This window comes from Sciurus vulgaris (genome assembly GCF_902686455.1).
Source record: "Sciurus vulgaris genome assembly, chromosome: 18".
NCBI lineage: Eukaryota > Metazoa > Chordata > Mammalia > Rodentia > Sciuridae > Sciurus > Sciurus vulgaris.
This window is the reverse complement of record NC_136479.1, coordinates 26,810,842-26,826,944: the sequence shown is the minus strand read 5'-3', so window position 1 is coordinate 26,826,944 and position 16,103 is coordinate 26,810,842. Positions and strand designations below refer to the sequence as shown.

Below are 16,103 nucleotides of genomic sequence, written 5' to 3'. Positions count from 1 at the left end.
GCCCCTGGAACACTCTGAGGACCCAGTTTGTGCAGGAAACAGGTGGGCATGGGGGCCAGGTCCACAGAGTCACATAGGAAGACCCATGTTGAGGGACACACAGAGGCGGGACTGGGCAGAAAAGCGCCGGCCTCGCATCTGCAGTGGCCTCCCCGCCCTCCCCCACACAACAGCCGCCAGGCGGGTTCCTTTCTCCCGCTCTTCTTTCTCTGGATCTTCAGCAAAGCAGTTGCTCGAGACTAATTGAATTTTCCGCCTGGGAAGGGCCTGGGGAGCCCGGGCGGAGCGGGAAGGAGCTTGTTAACAGGGCCGCTGCCCCACGCTGCTCCGCCCCTGCCCCGCCCTGGCAGCCTCCTCTCTGCAGTGGGGGTGGGGTGGTCGAGGGCCCTGGCGGCTGCAGGAACAATGGACAGACAAACAGGACGCAGCCCCCACCCCTCCAGAGCCTGAGTGGGCAGGAGAGGCCTGGCCTGTGCCCCAATCCTCATGGCCCTGAGTTCCCAGGGTGGCCTGTGTGACCCTCTGGGCCTCAGTTTCCCCTCCTGCCCCAAGGGAAATTGGAATTGGGGTAGGGGCATCAGCACATAGACTAGCAAGGCGGGGCTGCTTTGGAATCAGCTCAACCCACTTCCTGGATGGCAAGACTGAGTCCAGGCCGCCTGAGGTTAAAGGTTAGTGGACCAAGCAGGACGGTGCTTGGGGCAGGATGGGGAGCCCACTGCCCAGTGTTCACTCCCAACATGTGTCGTCCCACAGCTGCTTGCAGGTGTTCACAGCGGACACCATTTACCCGGTGAGGCCTGCACCAAGGTATAGGGTCGGGGGAGGCTGAGGAAGGAGCAGTCTGGGGACAGAGGGGGCAGCTGCCAGTCACCTTCCCCTGACTCCGTCTCCACCCACTGGCTCCTCTCCATTCCCCAGTCCCCCACTTGGATAATATCCCAACACTCAGAGTTCACCCAGTCACACCTGGTTTGAAGGCCCGTGGCCTCCCTAGCCTGCGGGGAGGGTGGGATCAGGAGGCCCACCTGGCTCCCTTGGGAGCAGCACCAGTGCTGGAGCCGGGACCCTGGGGGTCCTCAGACTTGTTAAACTGCTCCTCTGGCCTCCTGAGTCCCTGCCCCTGTGGGGGTCCCAGGAAACAAAGCCTCCCATGGGTGGGCTCGGCTATGACCTGAATTGAAGTCAGGACAGAGGAGACAACGAAGGGGCCACAGTGGGGTTGGGTGTGGGCCCAGGGACAGGCCAAGTGTCGGGGGAGACAGGGAGAGACCCTCATGGTCTCATAGGGTGGGCAGCTGCTATCTGCATGGCATACGAGGACACTATGACCAGGTCACACAGATAGGCAGGCTAGAGTCAGGCCAGGTCCCAATCTGTGTCTCCCACAGCCCAACCTCTCCCCCTGTCCTGGGTCCCCTGGAGCAGGGCAGCTGGGGTTCTGCAGAGCTGGCTCTGCCCAGACACCAGCTGGGGGTGCTGGGGGGACAAAGGCCTGGACAATTGGGCTGGGATGGCCCAGCGTCTCAAGCTGCTGTCCACCCACCTCTTGGTTGACCTCTGGGTGCCAGCCTCCCTTCCTGCCTCCACCTTTTCCTCAGGCGCTGGCCTGCAAGAGGAGCACCCCGGTTCCTGCCACCTCTGCGGGTGTGTGCCAGGAGTCTGCCCCACCTTGAGGCCTGTGCAGCTGCAGGTCAAGTAAGGGACTTGGGCAGGGGGTGGGCAGGCTTTGGGCACAGATGATGGTTGCTGCTCAGCAGGGATGGGCGACCTCTGTCCATCCTCTGCCAACCCAGCACTTCCTCCTGAGAGCTGGCCACAGACCCCTGAGTACACCTGTGTCTTGTTCCAAAACCCCCGAGTAGCCACACCCAGCTCTCCAGCCAGGTAGGGAGGGGGCACTGGGGTAGCTGCATGGCCACCAGGGGCCTCCCGGGGGCACAGGGCAGAGGCCCCACTATCCCAGAACAGAGCAGGGCCTTTGCAGAGAGGCCCAGAGAAGGCGCTGGACGTCCTGCAGGGAAGAGGGAGGGTGTGGTAGACAGGAGAGGAAGGGGAGGGCCAGAGATGAAGACAGACTGCTGAGGCAGACAGACAGAGACCTCCAGGGTCAGAGCCAGGGAGGGACAGAGATCATGAGGGTCAGTCACAGGAAAGGACAGAGTGGGAGACAGAGAAGAGGACAGGGTCTGTTCCTCTAAGTGGGAGCCACCCCGGGTTCAGAGGGTCTGGAGCCCCCTTTGCTCATCCCAGTAGGCGGATCACGGGGTTGAGGCCCGTAGCTCAGGGTGACTTGGCAGCCCAAGTGCAATACTCCTTCTGGGGGCATTTTTTCCCCGTTGAATCATCCTTGGCGGAGTCCAGGGCCCTCTCTGGAGCCTCAGGGTGACAAACACTCCCCCACAAGATGCCCTGTGGCCCGCAAGGGGTCCACAAGAAGCCTTTCCCACAGCCTCTCCTGGAATTTAGGACTCACGCCTGTGCTGAGCTCACAGTGGTGACAGGGAACACTTGGGGGTCAGCGAGCCTGCTGGTTCATGCCTCACTCTTTCTCTGGGCAGAGTCCCCTCTGTGGCTCCTTGGGGTGGCACCATGCTGCCCCTCACTGTCCTGACACAGGCAGGTATGGCCCTCTCAGAAAATATCCACAGGGTCCTGGAGCCTGTGCCAAGGACAGGCAATGACTGCAAAGACCTCCATTCTCCAAAAGCCCCCTCTCCGGGCCAAGTGGGGACTACAGAGGAAGCTATTCATCTGTTGGGGATTGGCGATAATTGGTAGTTCCCGGAAGGAGCTGCAGGGGAGAGCAAGGTGGAACCAGAGGAAGAAGGTCTGGGTGGGGTGCGGGCTCTATCCATCCTGTCTCCACACCACATGCTCTGTGATTTTCTCTGATTCTCCCTCCTTAGACTCCTGCCCCATGTGGATGACAGATGGACAGGTAGGCATGGATAGACAGAAAAGAATAGGTAGATGGTCAGAGGGGTGAATGGATTAAAGGGCAGAGAGACTGATGGATGGTGGATGGATGGGTAGGTGGATAGATGGGCAGGTGGATGGACGGGCAGGTGGATGGATAGACAAATGGTCAGAAAAATAGACAGATAGATGGATGGCCCCTAGGCTTATTCCTGGTAGATACATTCAAATGAACCCTGGGTGCACCCTGGGTGGTAGGATCTCTGGATGGTTAAGGAAAGGCCAGAGTTTAGAAACCTCGAACTTGGGGCTGAGGATATGGCTCAGTCGGTAGAGTGCTTACCTCGCATGCACAAGGCCCTGGGTTCGATCCCCGGCACCAAAAAAAAAAAACCTCAAACTTCCGGAACAATCCCACTCTCCAATACCAGGCAGACTACATAGCCCAGAACAGGAGCATCAGAGATCACTAGACGGACTTAAAAATGGAAGTCTCCAGAAAACAGTCATCCAGGCCTAAGGAAAACCCAGGCAGCCCTGTTTGAAGGGTGGTTTGGGGTCTAAGAGCAGGAACATAAGAGGAATCCTCAGGCCCCATCTCCATCCTTGGGGTCCCCAAGTCTGGCCAGCACCTCTGAATCTGGGGGTGCTTTGGCTGGGTAAGGAAGTCCGGCCTAGAGACTCTCTTGCAGGTGAGCAGGTCCTGCAGTCCCCGTGGCTTCCCTCATGGCGAGGCCATGCCTCACCACACTCTCACAGACAGTGGGCACTGAGGGCAGCCGAGGGGGCCCCTCCCTGTCTGCCTCTGACCTGTGACCTTGGCCACGGTCGCTGCCCCACCCTGGGTCTCTGCCTCCTATTGTGGGCTGAAGGCCCAGTGTGGAGGGGCCGGGCTACTGGGGCAGGGAGGCCAGGCTGGGCGTGGGCTGGCCCCGAGCCGCCGACCTGGCCCTTGCTCCTGCTTCTGACCACCACGCTTCCTCCCCCGCGCCCCCCTGGGGAGGGACCGTAATTAACGTCTTCCTGTTCAGATCAGGAGTCCCGTTTCCAAAAAACATATTTCGAAGGATTATTTTGCAAAGGAAATGTTTTTGAAAGAATCTCGTGTCCCGTCCCAGCCCAGGGAAGTTGGAGCAGCAGTTGAAGCGGGGACAACGGTGGGGGTAGGGGTGGCCTGGTGGTCAGGGTGAGCAGGCACACTGGACTCCAGCCCTGAGCTCTCTCTGGGATTGCTGCAACCCACCCAAGAGCACAGGGCCCTGGGTAGCAGTGGGCAGGAGGCCCCAGGAACGGGAAGAGGGAGGAGGCCGGGGGAAGCAGGGGTCTCAGTTTCCTCACGGCCTACTTACCATTGTCAAGCCCTGGGGCCACTTCCCTAGGGCTGCCCCTGGTTCTGCACTGGGCTCAGTGTCTGGCCCGACATCTCTGGGATAGGTGTCCACCAGCACTGTGGGCGCCGGTGCCCTGCAGCTGCGCAGAGGCTCCCTCTGACACCTCTGTTCCCTCTTTTTTTCCTGTACTGGGAATTGAACCAGAGGCTCTTACCATGGAGCCACATCCCCAGCCCTTTTTATGTTTTATTTTGAGACAGGGTCCTGCTAAGTTGCTCAGAGCCTGGCTAAGTTTCTGAGGATGATTTTGAACTCTCCATCCTCCTACCCCAGCCTCCAGTGCTGCTGGGATTACAGGCATGCACCACCGTGCCTGGCTATTCACTTTCTTCTTGAACTTGGCCCTCGCTTGGGCCTCCCTGCCCCATGGAAGGCCCTCAATTGACTACTCGAGCTCTACGCATGCGTGGTTTCTCCTTGCTCTCCCTCCTGAGGAACACACTGCGACATTCACACGGTCACACAACCAGCAGAGCCTTGTGTGGGGAGCAATGGCCGTGGTCATTTCATGGACACTCTCAGTTCTGAAAGAAGTGCCTCTCCTTTCTAGGAATCATGGTCGGAGGGCACAAGACCCAGAAGATCCAGTCCTGACACTGACCAGCCGGCGGCCCTTGAACCCCTTCCCATCAGCATGTGCAGTGTATTGTCCAACAGCCCCCACCTGCCCAGAGGGCCCCCTCCATAGCCCGGTGTCCTCAGGCCAGCCCCACCCACTCTGAGTCTCTAACTTTAACCTAGCTCGTTCTTGTCCCTGGTGGCCCCTGCTCCCAGTGCATATGAGTGTTTAATAAATGTTTGTTGAATGACTGGATCACATGGCCCTTGGGTTCTTTTATTCAGGGGGGTACTAGGGATTGAACTCAGGGACATCTGACCCCTGAGTCACATCCCCAGCCCTATTTTGTATTTTATTTAGAGACAGGGTCTCATTCGGTTGCTTAGGGCCTCACTGTTGCTGAGGCTGACTTTGAACTCGAGATCCTCCTGCCTCAGCCTCCTGAGCCTCTGGGATTACAGGCGTGCACCATGGCACCCAGGAGGATGTCTTACGGGAAGAACTGTTGCAAATGACCACCCCTCAGTTCCTACTTCCTGGATTCCCAGGTTCCTCTGGGATTGGCCCTGCTAGCAGGACAGCTACCTCCCTTCTTCTGGGCCTCTTCTGGGCCTCAGTTTCCCCACCCTCCCTCATTCCATCCTGGCCAGCCAGTCCCAGATCCCCCGCCTGCTAGCTGTCCTAAGCTGGGGAACGTCCACACGCTCCACCCAGTGCTGGCCACACTGCTCAGAGGACATTTCCCAACCCCCTAGGGACCCAAGACAGGAGTGAAGCATTCTCTCGGAGCCCACCAGCCAGCTGGGCGAGTGGCAGCCACGTGCGAGGGGCACAGGGAAAGTGCCCAGGCAGGCCACATCTTCACTGCCACGTGCTGGCTTCACTCACATGCTGGAGCTCCTCAGACAAGTTCTGCAGCCTCCCTGGCCTCAGTTTCTCCTCTGGGAAAAAGGGAGCTGGGGCTGCCCGGCCCTTTCCCCCTCCTCCTTCCCTTCTGTCTCTGCCCCTTTTCCTGCCTCTGCTTCCCCGGGTGTTGCCACCTGTGTCTGCAGCTCACGTTCTCGAGCGGTCGCCTTCTCCCCACGTCCCTCTCCTCCATCCCTGCTCCTGCCCTTGTGTCCCCATTTCCAGTCCCACCCTTCTGGGCTCTGTGGGGCTCACAGCTCTGGGTTTCAGCTCCTCCCCGCTCCACAGATGTCCTGGAACTGGTGTGAAGTTATTTTGGGAGCTGGAGGCTCCCGTGGGTCTTTCCCAACCATCTTGGCTGGAGCAAGCGTTCAAAACCAGCCGGGTCGGCCAGAGTGGGCAGGCAGGCGGCCTGTGGCTGCCTGTGGGGACATGGTACAGATTTCCAGGGGACAGGATTCTGGGGAAAAGGCAGAGCCAGAGCAGCTCACTCTCCGCCACTCCCCACAGCAAGTGTCTGCACCCTGGGGCGTGGGCACACCAGGGTGCTCACTGGGGCAGCCAGACCTCTGCCCAGGCCTCACCTCCATGACTTCCTGCCTCATGCACCCCCAGGTGCGCTGGCTGAAGTAGCTCCCCCATCAGACGTGTCCCGGGAGTCCACAGCAATAGAAGTGGAGGCCAGGAGCTTAGTGGCAAAGGGCTTGCCCAGCGTGTTCAAGGCCCTGGGTTCCACTCCTCATACCGAGAAAACTTCAACCACAGACGGAGTTTTAAATTTTCTACTAACTACATTTAAAAACATGGTTTAAGCCAGGGGCATACATTTGAGTTATGTATTTTATTTGACCCAATGTGTCAAAACTGTTATCATGTTAACCTGCACTCAGTTATTAATGAGAAAATTTACATTTTGGGGTAGAGTCTTCAAAATCCAGCATGTATCTTATATTCATGTCTCAGTTCAGACGTTCCAAGTGCTTAAAGGCACGTGGTTGGTTAGTGGCGATCAGCTAGGGCTGCGTGGCTCTACTCCTCTGCTGTATTTTACTTTTTTCTGAGTCTATCGCCATCTATAACCTTCTCAATACCCGTGAGCTCTTTCTCGTTCCTGCCCCTCTGCAATCCAAGCCAGGTGAGCGCAGGGGGCTGCCTGGCTTGCTTACCACTCTATCCAGCACACAGTGGGTGCAGGATGGAAGGCCACATGGTCTGCTCCCCTCCCCTCGCCCCCACCCACCCCTCAGGGTCACAGCCGCACACCGAGGTTCGGGTGGGAAGGTGGTGGAGAGCAGGGATTTGATCCCGCAGTTGATGACCTGTGTTCCCTCCTGTCCTCCACAGGCTCTTCAGGGCTCTGGCCGCACCATCTGCAGGCCAGGTGAGGCTTCCCCAGCCACTCTTTCTGATGGGATTCCCGGCCCTTCCTTCCTCAAACCCAGCAGGTCTGTGCAGGACCCTGCCGCATCCTGCATCCCTAGAGCCCGGCGCCCATCTGGAGAAATCATCATGGATCCCTATAGGGCAGATATCCGCAGGCTGCTCTGCCCCACCCCACCCTGCTCCGCTGGCTCCAGCCCCTTCCTGCCATAGAGGCCACTCACTGGCCATTTTGTGCTGGCCAGAAGCCCAGTGTCCAGACAGTCCCATGTTTGGCCTGTCTGGGAAGTTGAGCTTCCTCAAACATGGCAGCACCTTGAACCAGCCTAGGTGCCCATCAGCAGGTGAATGAATAGTAGAAAAAGAAAATATATATGCACGCGACGATGTTTTATTCATCCATGCAGTAAAATGAAATTATATCATTTGCAGGAAAATGAATGGAAAATTGAGAACATTATGCTAAACAAAATAAGCCAAACTCAGAAGGTCAAGTGTTGGCCAAGCGTGGTGGTGCACACCTGTAATCCCAGCGACTCAGGAGGCCGAGGCAGGAGGATGGCAAGTTCAAGACCAGCCTCCGCAACATAGTGAGGCCCTAAGCAACTTATCGAGACCCCATCTTAAAATAAAAAATAAAATTTTTTTAAAAAGGTCAGGGATTTGACTCAGTGGTTAAACAAACGCCCCTGAGTTCAATCCCAGTACCCCCCAGAAGGTCAAGGGTCATATATTTTCTCTCTTACCTAGAAGGTAGAAAGGAAAAGAAAGGTGGGGGTGGGTCTCATAAAAATCTAAGGGAGGCTGGGCACAGTGGTGCATGCCTGTAATCCCAGTTGCTCGGGAGGCTGAGACAGGAGGATCTCAAGTTCAAAGCCAGCCTCAGCAATGGCAAGGCACTAAGCAACTCAGTGAGACTGTGTCTCTAAATAAAATACAAAATAGGGCTGGGGATGTGGCTCAGTGGTTGAGTGCCCCTGAGTTCAATCCCAGTACCAAAAAAAAAAAAAAAAAAAAAAATCTAAGGGAGATCAGTAGAAAAGAGGAAAGGGACCAGGGGAGAGAAGAGGGGATAGAAAGGAGAAACCCTGGGGGATGATACTGGCTGAACTGCACTGTTATATTGTGTGCATGTGTGAACATGTAACAATGAACCCTACCGTTACGTGCAGCTACAACGCACCCATAAAAAAGTGTGGAAAGAAAAGATGGCGGCATCTTGGGTCCATGCGATGCTGGTATTTGGTCAGGCACAAGCGGTTTACAGCCCAGTCAGTCCCAACCCCCATGAGTCCTGGGCCCTGTGCCCCCAGCCCTGTTTTCCCCACTCAGGACCTTTAGGAGCCTCTCCCTAGGTTGCACTCCAGCAGCAACCAACAAGGGCATTAGGGTCTCCAGCCAGCCTGACCCAGCTCCCTGCTGACCCCTTGAGGTGGCTCACAGCAACAGCCTGCCAGGGAGACGCACAATGGCCTCGATTTCTCCATCAACAAAATGGGTACCCAAAGCCTTGCCCAGCAGGGTTGTGAACAGGTGTGGACTCCCCTGGAGGACTGCAAAGCTCACAGATCGTTAATGAGTGCTGATCCCAGGGGTGTGGCCCTGAGGCTTGCAAAAACGAAGGGGCGAGCTAAGAGAGGCCTTCCCCCGCAAATCCCAACCTCCTCTGCAAGTAGCAGTTAAAAATGCACCGTGTGACCTTTGGGCCTCAGTGGCACATCTATACCACAGGAGGTCAAATAAAACCGGGTGATCGCCACACTCCCCAGGGTGCTGGGAGGACTTCCTGCTCAGGGCTGGTGCCGTGTAGGTTCTGGGAGCCCATCTGGGCAAGAGCCCCCATTTGCCGTCCAGAGTTCCAGACCAGGCAGGGAGGGAGAAGCACTTGTCCCCTCTCCTACATAGCGTAGCATGCCCACACCCCGACCACTCTGCCCACCTGTCCTCCACTTCCTGTGCCTCCTTGGACCCAGGCGCTAGCTGCAGCCAGGGCAGAGCACATGGGAAATGCTCACTGACCCGCTTGGCTCCCTCAGATGGAGAAGCTAAGGCCCAGAGAGGAGCAAGGACACCGTCAAGGCCTCTCACCTGTCAGGCAGACGGGCTTGTGATTTGCAGAGGGAAAAGATGTGGGTAAGAGGGGCAGCCCAAGGGAGGAGCCCCCAGAAGGAAGCCAGGCTCATCCGCCACGGGGGGTGGGGCAGTGGCAGAACTGGCAGTGCCCATGTGACACGGTCTTCAGTCAGACTTGGGTGCTGGGTATCGAACCCAGGGCTTGACACGGGCTGGGCAAGGGCTTCACCTTGAGCCACATCCCCAGCCCTTTCTATTCTTTAATTTTGAGACAGGGTCTCACTAAGTTGCTGAGGCTAGCCTCAAACTTGCCATCCTCCTGGCTCAGCCTCTAGAGTCACTGGGACTACAGGCTGTGTCACCAGGCCCAGTTCCAGGAAGACCTTATCAACCCACCCAGTGCCCCAGGAGCAAGTAGATTCTCTGGGTGGTAAAAGACCCAAGGGTGGAGGCAGCAGACATGGCCAATGGCTGGGCCTGGGAGGGCAGCTTGTCCAGGAACATCAGGGTGCCTGACAGGGAGGGCTGGGAAGAGGCAGGGACTCCCCAGCCACTTGTCCCTCCCCAGGGCCTTTGCACATGCTGTTCCCTTCGTTCCCCTCATGATGCCAGCCCTGCTCTTTCCTGGGATCCCCTCAAACCCACCCCTCTGGGAAGTCTCCCCAACTGTCCCCGCCAAGGCCAACTCCCCCAGTATATACAGCTGTCACTCCCCGTGTTTCCCCTGTCGGCTCTATCACAGTAGCAATTAAACCATGCAGGGCTGGATTCTGACACTCGACGCCTGCCTGCCTCCCCCAGACACACAGGCTCCTGGGGATGAACTGTGCCATCTGTCTGTTCGACTTGCTCACAACATGGCTTGTCACGTAGAAGGGGCTCAGTTAATGGTTGAGATGGAAAATATCCTCTGCCCTGAGTAGGAAGAAAGGTTCAGAGGAGGGCGAGGCCCCAGAAGGTGCTCTGGGATTGACCTTGGAGAGCTTGTGCCTCAAGATAGGTCAGCGGAAGTGTTGCTGGGGCAGGCGGCTGCTGGGAACAGATTTGCAAGGGTCCGGTGAGGAAGCAGCAGGGGTGAAGACCCCCTGTCCCCTCCTCAGCCTGGAAACCACTCTGCCCAGCCAGGTTCCATCCTGGTCTTTAGTGAGTCTTGAGGCCAAGGTCCGACCTGGGGCCTCCAGGAGCAGTAGAAGCCAGAGGGCCAGAGCCCACTTGGTGCTGCGTCACGCCCCTCGCCCGCCGGCCTCTGCTTTCCCTCGTGTGAGGGGTGGCTCCGTGCTTTCCCTCTGCACACACCCTCTGCATGCCTGGCTATTGTTCCCTTCTGACCTAAGGCAGCCACCATGTGCCAAGGCCGCCCAGTGCCAAGCCAGGGTGAGGCGGGCTGCAGCCATAGGCCTGCCCCGCCCCCGCACTGGCCCAGTGACCCCCACAGCCGGGGACAGCAGTTCCAGATGGAGGATGGGGGCAGGAAGGGGTCCTGGGAAGGTCTGGAAACTCGGGCAGCCTCCAAGGAGAGGCTGAGAGCCAGGCCCAGCACCTGGAATTGCCATTGAGGGGCGAGGCTGGACACTCAGTGCCCGGGACAGGGTGACCTTCGGGGAAGCCTAAGCAGTGCACCAGGAGAGCAGGGGCCACATTCACGTGTGGCTCTGTCACTCCTCACTGTGGGGCCGGGCCTGGTGATTCCTTCCCCCGGGCCTCAGTTTCTCATCCTTGAAATGGGTACGATGATGCCTGACCCCAGAAATCCCACGGAAGCTCTGCTGGGCTCCCAGGAAGGCAAGGCCATCCCTGTCAAATTGTCCCTGGGAGAGGTGAGTGGTCCCCTCCGGGGGTGCTGAGGTTAGTCAGAGGCCCAGCGTGACCAGCTGTCCCCAGCACGGCCCTGCCTCTTTCCTGGGCCAGCCTCTCTGCCCTCGCTCCTCCAGGCTGCCCCACCACCTTCTAACTCCTCCTTCTTCGAGACCCACCTCTTCCTCCAGAAAGCCAGCCCTGAGAAGGCCCATCCCAGCCTGACAAGGGGCCAGTCCAGCGTGGTGTTTATGGCAGGCACTCTAAGTCCTGGCTTCGTTACTGCCTAGCTGTGGGACCCTGGGCAAGTAGCTTAGCTTCTCTGTGCCCCCATATCCACGCTCACCTGCTCTCATGTGCTGCAGATGTGACGATGCATATGTGGCTTAGCCAGGTGGCTGGCGCTCCTGAGATGCTAATTGCCACTGGGCTCTGAGCAGCTTTTCACTTGGTGGCTGAGAGCCTGCCCCGTGTTGGGCACCCCAGGGCTGGGAAGGGGCTGCGGAGCCCAGCCCCCGCTGGAGCGGATCCTCAGCTGAGCTGGGTGGAGACGGCTACCTGGTTGGCAGCCTGGAGAGTCAACAGCTCCAGGCAAAACGAACATCCGGGTAGGTGTGGGGGGACAGGGGCAGGGATGGCACTGAACGCAGGTCTGTTTGCTCCCAGGCTCAAAGCCATAGCATCCCCCAGCCAGCACCCAACCCTGCTGGCCAGCAAGGCAGGGAGGGACTGCCCACCATGTCATCCTGAGGCCCCGCTGGGTCACTGTGTCCAGGGTCAGATCCGGACTCCACAGCTTTGGGAGTGGAGCATGGGATGTTTCTGTAGGACTGGGCCCACCCCACGGGGCCTTCTTGTCTCTGTCCCTGAGTCCTGTTCTGGCTGCCTGGAGTTCTGGCAGCTCTTGGCTCTGACCCCAGGTGAGAGAGTTTCTGTGCCATAGCCGGATGGCCAAGGTCACAGGTCCACCTGCAACCCTGGGGCGAAGGCCCAGATGGAGGCCCACAGCCCCACTGTCCAAAGTGGATGGGAGGGGCACCCAACTTCTGGAGGGCTCTAGAGACTCCTGGTGGCATGGGTAAGCCAGGCTCTCCACTGTGGGCCTTGGGGACCACTGGGGCGTCCTGTAACTCAACCCCCACAACCCAGCTGGGGAAGCTGAGCTTCAGAAAGGGGCGGCACTTCAGGGAACAGAGGTCTCCGGCCTCTTTATCCCAGGCAGCTTCAGATCTGGGGGCCAAGCCCTGGATTCTGAGCTGGAGCTCTAGCAGCTGACTCCCAAGACCCAGGTCCCCTACACAAGAACCCTGCTGACCCCAAAACAAGGAAACAGAGATCCAGTGGGCAAGGACCCAGTTCCTGTGTCCAGGGCTAAAACTGCCCCAGACTCCCCTCCCCCACTCAAGGGACAGGCACAGGAAGCAGAGGTCAGCACTGCTGAGCAGAACTGCTGAGCCCAGTAAGCAACTAGGAAGACCCAGGCCCAGAGGCCACCAACTCAAGGTGCCAGCCGGTCAGAAGCCTGTTTCAGACTCTGAGTCCGTGCTTGTCCCCAGCCTTGGGCCCTGGCAGCAGTGTACCCAGGGTCCAGGCTGTGTCCTCACCAGGGACTGCAGCCAGGACTACCCAGCCCCAGCACCTGCACAGGGGACAGGACAGGGGGTGGGTGGCAGGACTGAGCTTCACCCTGTGGCTGGGCTCCGTGGCCAGGGGCATCCCTGGGGAACGCAGGATGAGGGTCTGAGACTTGGACGCGGCGGGCTCACGGGGCTCACTGGGGAGCCTCCACTGCCCAGGGCTGCCCCCTGCAGGCCACACGTAACCCTGCCCCCACCCTACAGAAGGGAAGGGCCTCTGCTTCTGCATAGCCTGTACCACCTGTAGGCCGGTGGACAGTCTGGGCCATCTCCACGTCCCTTCTGGCTCTAGTGTCCCCCGCCCACAGCCAACAGCAGCAGCACATGTCCAGGCAGTTGTGCCTGGAGAGAGGTCAAACAGGACATGGGGTCAGCACTGCCAGGGCCTGGAGTGAAGAATGGACAGGAGGTATGGGGACGTAGAAACAGGGGGTGGGGACACAGGGACAGGAGGAAGGGGACACACAGGCACAGAAGACCTCCTATTCCAGATCTGTGCCAATTGTCTCCACCCTGGGCAGAGAAACAGCCAGGGGCACCTCTCAGCCACCCCATCCACATGCACTCACACCTGGCTCACACTCACACACACACACACACAGGCGCGTGTGGAACGCAGTCACTGAGCCCCGCACTCCTACACACTCACCTGCATGCACAACCCTGAGGCTCCAGGTCTGGCCTGGGTCCCTGTGGCTAGTTCCCCTCCTGGAGGGTCCAGCGGGGAGGTCTCTGCACCCCTTGCAGAGGGGTCTTTCTCTCCTCCAGCCTACCTGAGGGTCCCAACCAGCCCTGTCCCCTGGCTCAGCCTGAGAGGAGGGGTGCCGGGTGTGGGAAGGGCCCTCCCCATCTGTCTGCTAGAGCCCTGGAATGCGCTGACCAGCACCGGCCTAATCCCCGTCCTGCCCCATGGGGCCCACTGAGCTGACCGGAGCAGGGCAGCCAGGGGCAAGTGGGTGGGAAGCTGGGGTGGGCAGGGAGCAGTTTGTTGCACCCAGGCAGTAGCCCGGACCCCGGAAGGCAGGGACAGGCTCAGTAGGAGTGCCTCCCCTCTCTGGGTCAGAAGGGCAGATTTGGGGCCCTGGAGAAGGGGGCTGGGAAGTGAAGCCGGTCAGGCCCTGTGGAGGTACGGGTGGAAGGAGGCAAGTGACCCCTTGTGTGCTTTTTTTTTTCACATTGCTGGGGACTGAATCCAGGGTCTGGAGCCTGCTCTCTTACACAGAGAGCTTTAGGACCAGGAGGGGTAGCCTGAGAGGAAAAATGTGGCTGGGGGTGGCCCAGGGACCTGGCAGGCCCCCAGGGGAGGAGCTCCTGCGCCCCACCCCCCACCCCGCCTATATCCCCAGGCCCTCTCTGCGCTCCCCAGCTGCTGGGCCGATGGCGGTGCAGGTGGGTGAGACCCGGGTACACAGTTGGCCACATACCCTGGGCCCTGGCCAGTGGGGACTCCCCAGGCTGCCTGTGTTTCTCCACACAGAGCTGGGGTGCTGGTTCTGCCCACTCGCTCATCAGACCCCAGGCTGAGGGGATGTGGGGGTGAAGGTCTCCCCGGAGCAGCTGCTGAGCAGGCTTCCCCCATCCTGACACCCATCAGGAAGGAGATGCTCAAAGGGACAGGGTCCTGTGAAGATCACACACTGGAGTGGGTGGGCTGGTGGGGGTCTCGGGGACAAGTGGATACGTGGAGGAGGGCAAAGCTACCGCCCTGTGGGCTCCATCTCTCTATCTTTTGTCTTCAGTTTGAAGCTTTCTGTGCGGGGGGCTTGGCCCCTGGCTGGAGCCTGATGGTCCAGGGACAAGCTGACTCCGGAGAGGACAAGTAGGGGCCCACCTCCCCTCCCGGGCTAGGGGCGGGGGCTGCCCAGCTATTTACTACCCTTGTGACCTGCGCGATGCACCCAGGTTTGAGATCAACTTCTTGTCTGAGGCGGGGGACATCGCCTTCCATGTCAAGCCGCGATTCTCCAGTGCCACTGTGGTGGGCAATGCCTTCCAGGGTGGCCGCTGGGGCCAGGAGGAGGTGTCCAGCGTCTTCCCCCTGGCCCTGGGGGAGCCCTTTGAGGTGACGGGGACCTGGGTGGAGCCCATGGGAAGACGGGAGGCCCAGGGGGATGGGGGATGAGGACGGTGGCAGGGAACAGGAGGCAGGTGAGGAGGTGGTCCTTGTGGGTATTCATAAGTCCCCTGCTGTGTCTGGCTGGGCCTTCCACTCCCCAGTCTCCCCACTTGGGTGATGGGATGCTCTCCACGCTGGCTGCCAGCCACCCCCTCTTGGGAGAAACAAGAGGGTTCCCAGCATGGAGCTCCCCCGTGGTGGGTGGGCCCAGGCAGGCTGGCCAGCAGGCCGAGGGCGACGAGGGCCCCACCGATCCTGGGCTCCACGGCTGGGGCCGAGGGTCACTTTCCTGCCTGCCCAGATGGAGGTCAGCTCGGACGCCGAGCACTTCCACGTCTACGCCCAGGAGCACAAGGTGCTACAGTTCCCACACCGCCAGAGGCCGCTGGCCGCCATCACCAGGGTGCGGGTGCTGAGCGAACACCGCCTGGCCCAGGTGGAGCTGGCCAAACGGAGCCTGAGCTGGGGGTGAGGTCCCTGCCCGTCCCAGGCTGCCTGTCCCCATGGGAGCTTTGTCCACCCTTACCCTGGTGTCCCCTCCAGCGACTTGGTTGTCTTGCCCTGCCCCTCTCCCAGCTGGCCTTGCACACCTGGCCACGGGAGAAAAGCTACTGTCCACATGCTGCCCTGAGTCTGTGCCCGGGAGGGACAGTGAGCTAAGGCGTATGTCTTGAATGCTTGCAGGGATGGTGGCCAGTGAGCTGCACCTGTGGTCCCAGGAGCAAACTTTGGGCTGTCCCTCATCCAGGAGTCTGGAGCCCCCTGGACTGGGGATCTGGGGTTCTGTGTGCCCACCCCTGACTCCACCTTCAATAAAATGTGAGCAGGATGCAGGTGCTTGGCTGCTTGGGAACAGGACATGCTGGGGAGGGCCACCTGTGCAGTCCTCAGGGCAAGAGGCTGGGGTCCTGAGACCTATACCCGGGCACCACCTGACCCCTGTCCTCATCTCCAGGACCCTGAGGGTCTGGGGGTGTTGGAATGGACACAGTCCTCCCTGCAACCTTTGATGCTCCCAGGACAGAGGGAGTGTGTCAGGTGACATCCATGTTGGGAGGGCTCCTCGCCATGGACCAGAAGCCCCAGCAGGATCGTGGGTCATCCTCACCAGGGCTGCTGGTCCCCCAGGGCTCCATCCCAGAGGCGGAGGGGTGGCCCTGGGTGGGACCAGGAGAGGGAAGGTTGGTGCTGGGCCCAGCCCGCCCCGTCCAAGACACCACCTTGGAGGCCCTGAGCTTCCCCTCCCCCTCCTTCCCGTTGGGACTTTTCCTGTTTCCTCTCTTCCCACCTGGAAGTGAGACGTGCTCCTGTCCACATCGCGTCCGTGT

At 59.6% G+C, this 16,103-nt stretch overlaps 1 protein-coding gene across 1 annotated transcript; it reads left to right on the top strand.

Annotated features, from left to right (window-relative positions):
• Nucleotides 1-14,401: 14,401 nt before the first annotated feature.
• Nucleotides 14,402-15,577, top strand: GRIFIN (galectin-related inter-fiber protein). The gene is made up of 4 exons (XM_079120122.1): nucleotides 14,402-14,478; nucleotides 14,562-14,721; nucleotides 15,077-15,243; nucleotides 15,460-15,577. The coding sequence occupies exons 1-4, from the start codon at nucleotides 14,444-14,446 to the stop codon at nucleotides 15,473-15,475; spliced, it is 378 nt and encodes a 125-aa protein (XP_078976248.1). The 5' UTR covers nucleotides 14,402-14,443; the 3' UTR covers nucleotides 15,476-15,577.
• The last annotated feature ends 526 nt before the right edge of the window (nucleotides 15,578-16,103 follow it).